A 7,976-nucleotide genomic window follows, 5' to 3' on the forward strand; every position below is an offset into this window, starting at 1 on the left:
CATTATGTACATGTAATTTCACACATGTATGTATATGTGTTGTAAGTATATATTTCAATATAATATATATGTTATACATAATTATATAATGCTATAACTATGACAAGTATATATATAGAATATATATGATAAATATATATTTCACACATTTATAGGAGATAAATCCCTGAGGCAGATTGCTGGGTCAAATGGTAAATGCATTTGTGAATTTCATAGCTGTCACCACATTGCCCTGCACAGGGGTTTTGACAATTGATGCTGCTAGAAGCGGGGCCAGAGGGTTGAGCTGCCACATTAACATCTATATACTCCAGAACCAGACTCGTCTCGCTAAGTTCCGGGGAGGAAGGAAAAGGAGTGAAAGAAAGGAAGACCTATCTATCAGGCACTCTACATATACACCCTCATAATGCTGGGAGGCAAATTTGTGACCCTGATTTTTCCTCATGAGGCACTTTCGTCTCAGAGAGGTTAGGGAATTTGTGCCGGATCTCGGGGAAGTGGGCAAGGGTTCTGCCCCGGAGGCTGGCTTCGTTCTGGCACCCCGGAGTCCTGGTGCCCTGGAGGCTATCTCAGCAGGGCCCTGGTGTCCTTCTGATGGCATTCGTTCGTGAACCAGCCGTGGTGCCAGCAAAGTTCTCAGGGTCTCAGGTATTTTATTGTCTTGCCTGCTTTGAAATTCAAGTGTCACAGCTCAGCTCTTGTCAGCTGGCACGCCTTCCCCTGCCTTTCACTTGGCGTCCTCCCCAGGGTCCAGCCCCGGGCCCTCACAAACCGTTCTTGAAGCTGGAGCAGGGATCCTCCGGGTGCCCCTCTCCCAGAAGGGCATCTAACCACCCCTCCAGGTCCTGTACCAGCTGCTCCAACTCCTGCACCTCTTTTTCTAGCTTCTCCAAGAAAACGTGCAAGTGTTCCTTCAGCCAGGTCCTGATGACCTTTATTGGCTCTTCTGCGGGTTCATCGGTCTGGTATTCAAATCCCTGAAAGGCAGATATCAAAATTGCATCTTGAGCTTTTTCACGTAGGACGCCCCCCCACCCCCGCCCCCCGCCTCTTGCCACTGGTTTCAAAAAGCTTTCTGAGCCTTTGCAGCGTTTCTGTCTGGAGTGTCTACCCCCACCTTCTCCACCTGGCCAGCTCCTAATTATCGATCCTTCAAGATCCAGCTCGCCCGTGACACCTCTGGGAAGCCTTCCCGGATTTCCTCAGCCAAGCTTGACATCCCCTCAGTACCCTTCCTGAATATGTTACCTGGGAAGCCACAGGATTCTGGGGATAGTTACATTCTCTGATCCTTTCTGACACCTCCCAACTTCTTCCTGAAACAGGCACGAACCGATATCGCCCCTTAACAAGGGCAAGTGAGCAGTAGTTGAAATGAACATGTTCGGTCCTCCCAGTGGGTGAAGGAGGTAGGAGAAGGCAGGCTGTGGAGGCCTCGTTGGCATGCAGCCATCTCCAGAACACCCCTCCCGACCCCGTGTGGACTCGGCTCCTCCTTTCTGAGATTTCGGAATGCTCACCTGATATTCCTGTGCCCATGTACAGGACCAAGATCAGCAATGCCAACAGCGTCTGGGGGCAAGAGGAGGAGGAAGCAGGTGACTTTCTCAGGGGACAGCAGGCATCCCTGCTTCCCTCACAGAGGGCTAGGCATGGGGGTGCTATAAGATCGTTTTTAGAGCTCATCTTTTTTCTTTATCCTTATCTTAACTTTATCCACGTCATGCATGCTTATCACACAACCCCCAAACATTGCAAAAGTCGGTAACATGGCGGCCTCCTGCCATTCCATTGGTGTTTTTCCTCCCTTCTGCCTGCTGAGAAGGCCCTCTTCTCAGTCTTGCCTTGCTTTTTTTTTTTACATTTTTGCTCTACATGATCTTTAAAAGGAATCAACCTTATTGTGGTATACTGCACAGGCAGTAAAAGGCACACATTTTAAATGTATGGTTTGGTGAATTTTGACACATCTACACCTGTGGACGATCATCCCACTCAGGAGAAAGAACATGTCCATCATCCCAGCACGTTCCCTTATGTCCTTCTATAGTCTGTTGCCTCCTTGCCCTCACCATGCCAGAGGTATCCACTAATGTGCTCTGTCACTATGGAGTAGTTTTGCCTGTTCCAAAACTTCAAATGAATGGAAACTCATAGTCTGTACTCTTTTGTGGTAAGCTACTTTTTTTTTAACGTTTATTTTTGAGAGACAGAGAGAGACAGAGTATGAGTGGGGGAGGGGCAGAGAGAGAGGGAGACACAGAATCGGAAGCAGGCTCCAGGCTCTGAGCTGTCAGCACAGAGTCCGACATGGGGCTCGAACCCACAAATTGTGAGATCATGACCTGAGCTGAGGTGGGACACTTAACCGACTGAGCCACCCAGGCACCCCTGTGGTAAGCTACTTTTGCGCAACATAAGGCTTCTGAGGTGTCTCCATGTTTTTGTGTTCACTGCTATTGATGAGTAATATCATCTTGTGTGAATATGGTACAGTTTATCTCTTCACCTATTGATGGACCTTGGGCTCCTTCTAGTTTCTGACTATCATGAATAAAACTGCTGTGAACACCTTGGATACCCCTCTTTGTGTGGACATGTGTTCTCATTCTACTGGGGGCAGTACCCAGAAATGCAAATGCTGGGTCCTATGGCGAGTGTATGTTTAATTTTATAAGAAACCACCAAACTGTTTCCCATGGATTGGTACCAATTTGCATTTCTACCAGCAACACGAGGATTCTATTTGCTCCACATCTCTGTCAGTAATCTTCTTCATGTTAGGCATTCCATTGGTTGTGTGGTAATATCTCAAGCTAGTTTTTACCTGCATTTCCCCAATGATTAATGATGTTGTCTTAGTCCATTTGCACTGCTGTAATGAAGTTATCACAGAGCCGGTGGCTTAAAAACAACAGAAACTTCTTATAGTTCTAGAGGCTGTAAGTTCAGGATCAGGGGGGCAGTAGGGTCGGGGTCTGGTGAGGGCGCTCTTCTGGGTTGTAAGCAGCCATTTATTTTCTCATCGTATCCTCATGTGGCAGAGAGCAGAGAGAGCTCTCTGGGGTCTTTTTTTAATAAGGGCTCTAATCATCACCCAAAGATCCCAACTCCTAATACCATCATTTTGGGAGTTAGGATTTCAACATAGGAATTTGGGGGGGGGGACATAAGCATTTAGTCCATAACAGATGTTGAGCATCTTTTCATGTGCTTACTGATCATAATTCACACATCTTACTTTGTGGGTGTGTCTATTAAAAACTCTTTGCTCATTTTTGTTGTTGTTGAGCAGTTGTCTTCGTATTAAGTTATAGTTCTTTATGTGTTTTGGATATACATTTTTTTGTCAGATGTTTGTATCGTGACTACAAAGTCAAAGTCTGTGGCTTGCCTCCTCGTTTTCTTACCAGTGTCTTTGAAAATTAAACGGTTTCAATTTTTTTTAAGTTTATTTATTTTTGAGAGAGAGAGAGATAGAGAGAGAGCGCTGGTGGGGGAGGGACAGAAAGAGGGAGACACAGAATCCGAAGCAGGCTCCAGGCTCTGAGCTGTCAGCACAGAGCCTGACGCGGGGCTTGAACCCAGGAACCGCGAGATCATGAGCCAAAGTTGGATGCTTAACTCACTGAGCCACCCAGGCGCCCCATAAACGGTTTCAATATTGATGAAGTTCAAATCATCAAATATATTCCCTTTATGGTTGTGCCTTTTGTGCGCAGTCTAAAAAATTTTGTTGAACTCGAGGTTGTGAAGATTCTCTCCTCTGTCTTCTAGACATTTTATTGCTTTAGCTTTCCAGTTAGGTATATGGTCCGTTGTGAACCTCCAGCACCGCTGGGTTTCTAGTATCTCTGCTCTGCTCCCAACTGCATAGCAGCCACTCTGCGGAGAGCAGCTAATTTAGCCCTTGGCATGCACATCCCCGCCCCCTCAGCCAGGGAGTCATGGGGCTCCCCTTGGTGCACAGCTCTCCTCCCTCTCCAGGGCCATGTTCTCTAGAGCCCAGCTGCTTTAGCTGTCCTACACTGGGCAGCTCAGTGGGGACTGCTGTGCGTGCTTGGGCTCTGCTTCTCGGTGCAGCAGCCTCTGGGAAAGAGGCAAGGCTATCACGAGTTTTCCTTTTCTCAGGGATGGCACTCTTGTGCTGCCTGTTACCCCTCCCCTGAAAATAGCTGCTTTCTAGATATCGACAGTTTTGTGGTTTCTTACGATGGGAGGGCTAGCTTCACCCCAGCTACTGTGTTAAGGCTGCAAGTGGAAGTCTAATCATAGCGTTTTAGTGCAGGCTGGAGTGAAGGAGCTGCCTGGAGGCAACATCGCTCACTGATGCTTGGGTCAGCCCACGATCATTTAGGAGATTCTGGTGTATGTGCCAGGATTAGGAGAGGAGACAGGTGCCTTTTAGAGAGGTGGGAGAAGAGAGAGGCTGAGTCTGAGTCTGGGAGGGGCCTGGCGCCCGCTCTTGGTGGCTTTGTGGTGTGTCTGGGCAAGCCTTAGCCCAGAGAGTTCAGAGACACCTGCTTTCAACAGACAATGTGAGCTGCGACAGTGATGGTGTCAGGGACAAGCAGAAGTCGACAAAGGATTAAGACAAACACAGTATTGACTGACATGGAACTTTCCTCGACTCATTAGATGTGGGCTGAGTCAGATTTAATTTGACTTGAAATAATATATTTCTTACTTACCCGAGTTCACGAAGCAAGATTTAGACCTGCTACCACAACAAAGAAGATAAAAGATTTGCATAATTTCCCTCTCCCCCAGATAGTTTTCTTTATATATACTAGTAACTATATTATTATTATGATTAACTTTAAAAATAAAAATAAATTACAAAGCATCAATCTGGCTGAGTCTTACAGTCTTACAGACACTGACGAGGGAAAGAGGCCAGGCGTAAAAGTACACACTGACAGATTCCGTTCACGTGAAATTCAAGAACACACAAAACTCTACGATGGTAGAGATCAGAGATCATGGTTATGGGGGCGGGGCGTGAGATGGGAGGGGCCTGAAGGAGGCTTCTGGGGTACTGGAAATGGAAATGTTCCATTGCTTGATGTGGGGGACGATACCTGGGTGTGTGCATTCAATGTAAAGATCATTGCATTTTACACTTAAGTTTAGGGGGCTTTTTCTTTTATAGTTTATTTTTTATTTTTTTAAACGTTTTCATTTATTTTTGAGACAGAGAGAGACAGAGCATGAGCAGGGAGGGGCAGAGAGAGAGAGGGAGACACAGAATCCAAAGCAGGCTCCAGGCTCTGAGCTGTCAGCCCAGAGCCCAACGCGGGGCTCGAACTCACGGACCGCGAGATCGTGACCTGAGCCGAAGTCGGACGCTTAACCGACTGAGCCACCCAGGCGCTAGGGGGCTTTTCCTTAACAGTGTTCCCTGGGAATCTTTCTACAGACACACAGAATTATCTCATTCTTTGTAATGGCTGATTGTCAATGCTCTGATATTTCTTTAACAGCTCCTCTGTCCATGTACTTTACAGAACAATGCCTTCCCCAGTACACTTGCTGTTGGGTTTTTATTTTGTGCTGTTTGGAGACTAAGGGGGGAACAGGGGCAGGATTAAGTTTTAGCTCTTCTCCCGTGTTGCCTTGGGGCCTGAGCCAAATCGTTTCTTCTCTCTGAGCCTCAACCGCTTCATCTGTAAAATGGATTCTGAAGTATACTGAAAGGTCTTTCAAAAACAAAAGCTGGGGCTCGGTGTTTGATTGGTCTGGGAAATGCTGTGGTCAACAAAGTGAATTCCTTGTTGCAGAACTTCTCAGAGCCTTCATTATGTGAATGAGCAGTGTCAATCTCCAAGAGGGGACAAGAAAGAGTATTGGCATTCCTTGAATGGCAGAAGTCTTTTGGAGATTTTTCTCAAAGAGCCTTCCTGGGGCTTGGTATTTGTGGGACTCTTGTTAGGAAAAGCTACAGCATGATGGGACCCCATAAGGCCCCATCTTGCTGTGAGGTCCAGCACAAAGGAGGCGTTGGAGCATGTATATCAAATGAACAAGTGAACAAATCTTTCGGAAACATATAGAGATCAGTCGTCCATTGCTCTGCTTACGATCTTTCAATGGCTTAAACAAACCAACAAACCAACAAACCAACAAACCTTTAATGGCCTCTTATGAATCTCAGAATAAAATCCCGTCCCTTTCCGTGGTGTGCATGATCAGGCCCAGCTGACCTCCCCAGCCTTCTTTTATATGCCTCCCTCACTTCCCCACCTGGGAGGCAACGGAGTGCAGGGTAAGCTTGCTAAGAGTTCTGAAATCAGATGGACCTGGCTTCAAATCCTGGTAGATCGTGGTCTGAGCCTCGGTTTACCCATCTGTGAATGAAGCTGTTAATAGCTGCCTCTCGGGAATGCTGTAAGTCATGAAAGAGAGAGGGGGGTGGAAGCACCAGGCTGTGCATAGTAAGTGATAACATTTCCCATTTTGACAAAGTTCTACATGAGGTTGAATTTCAGTCCTAAGAACAAATACTCCGGGAGGTCTATAATTCAGATGTATCCTATTTATTTCAAGTCGTTCATTCACTCATTCATTCATTCAGCTACTAATATGAACCAAGCACCACTGTAGGCACTAGGGATATAGTAGGAAACTAAATGAAAAACCCAGCCCTTCTGGAGCGCACGTTATGCTGGCGGTGCTGGGGATGAAGTTAGAGAGTCAGTCAGTAGTGACTTCAGGGACGGAGAACCCAAGCACCCATGCTGTGTTCAACCAGGTCGGGCTCCAGGGAGAGTCCGGCTGAAATTCAGCCTCTTCTGACTTTGAGGGCCTTACAGTCTGTCTGGAGTGTCAAAGGGACCCCAGATGGGAGGAAGGCAGCATGCATCTGGTCTGGCCTCACCTGTTTCTTGTCCTCACAGCGACTGCCCCTTCTCCTTTCAAGACTCTCGGCTGCCACTCGCCCCCTGCTGCCCACCTGTTGGATCACCATGGCCTCAGGTCAGGCTGCCTGGGTGCGGCAAGTTACCCCCACCTGCCGGGCAGAGGGGCACCCTCCTCCTTCCTGGCCTCTGGTCAGCAGGCATCAAACACTGAGTTCTGATGTCATAGAAGGTGGGAGGCAGCAAGGCCCCCACCTCGTCACCACCCTGATTTTTATTCCTACCTCTCACATTTTTTTTCATATAAATGTAAAAAACAAAGATCAGGAAAAACAAAAGCATCAAAATATTGTGTTTCAGGATGGTGATTTTTCAGATTTTTTTCTCCTGTATTTTCTTTTTTTTTTTTTTTTTTAATATATGAAATTTATTGACAAATTGGTTTCCATTCAACACCCAGTGCTCATCCCAAAAGGTGCCCTACTCAATACCCATCACCCACCCTCCCCTCCCTCCCACCCCCCATCAACCCTCAGTTTGTTCTCAGTTTTTAACAGTCTCTTATGCTTTGGCTCTCTCCCACTCTAACGTCCTTTTTTTTTTTTTTTTTTTTTCCTTCCCCTCCCCCATGGGTTCCTGTTAAGTTTCTCAGGATCCACATATGAGTGAAACCATATGGTATCTGTCTTTCTCTGTATGGCTTATTTCACTTAGCATCACACTCTCCAGTTCCATCCACGTTGCTACAAAAGGCCATATTTCATTTTTTCTCATTGCCACGTAGTATTCCATTGTGTATATAAACCACAATTTCTTTATCCATTCATCAGTTGATGGACATTTAGGCTCTTTCCATAATTTGGCTATTGTTGAGAGTGCTGCTATGAACATTGGGGTACAAGTGCCCCTATGCATCAGTACTCCTGTATCCCTTGGGTAAATTCCTAGCAGTGCTATTGCTGGGTCATAGGGTAGGTCTATTTTTAATTTTCTGAGGAACCTCCACACTGCTTTCCAGAGCAGCTGCACCAATTTGCATTCCCACCAACAGTGCAAGAGGGTTCCCGTTTCTCCACATCCTCTCCAGCATCTATAGTCTCCTGATTTGTTCATTTT

The 7,976-nt window shown here is 46.5% G+C and overlaps 1 protein-coding gene across 1 annotated transcript; it reads right to left on the reverse strand.

Annotated features, from left to right (window-relative positions):
- Window positions 1-767: 767 nt before the first annotated feature.
- Window positions 768-6,970, reverse strand: SMIM23 (small integral membrane protein 23). Its single transcript, XM_030305244.1, has 4 exons — window positions 6,881-6,970; window positions 1,524-1,575; window positions 1,252-1,319; window positions 768-980 (listed from the first exon to the last, which is right to left on the reverse strand). The coding sequence occupies exons 1-4, from the start codon at window positions 6,968-6,970 to the stop codon at window positions 768-770; spliced, it is 423 nt and encodes a 140-aa protein (XP_030161104.1).
- Window positions 6,971-7,976: the final 1,006 nt, after the last annotated feature.

Source organism: Lynx canadensis, chromosome A1, assembly GCF_007474595.2.
Source record: "Lynx canadensis isolate LIC74 chromosome A1, mLynCan4.pri.v2, whole genome shotgun sequence".
In the NCBI taxonomy this organism is placed as follows: domain Eukaryota; kingdom Metazoa; phylum Chordata; class Mammalia; order Carnivora; family Felidae; genus Lynx; species Lynx canadensis.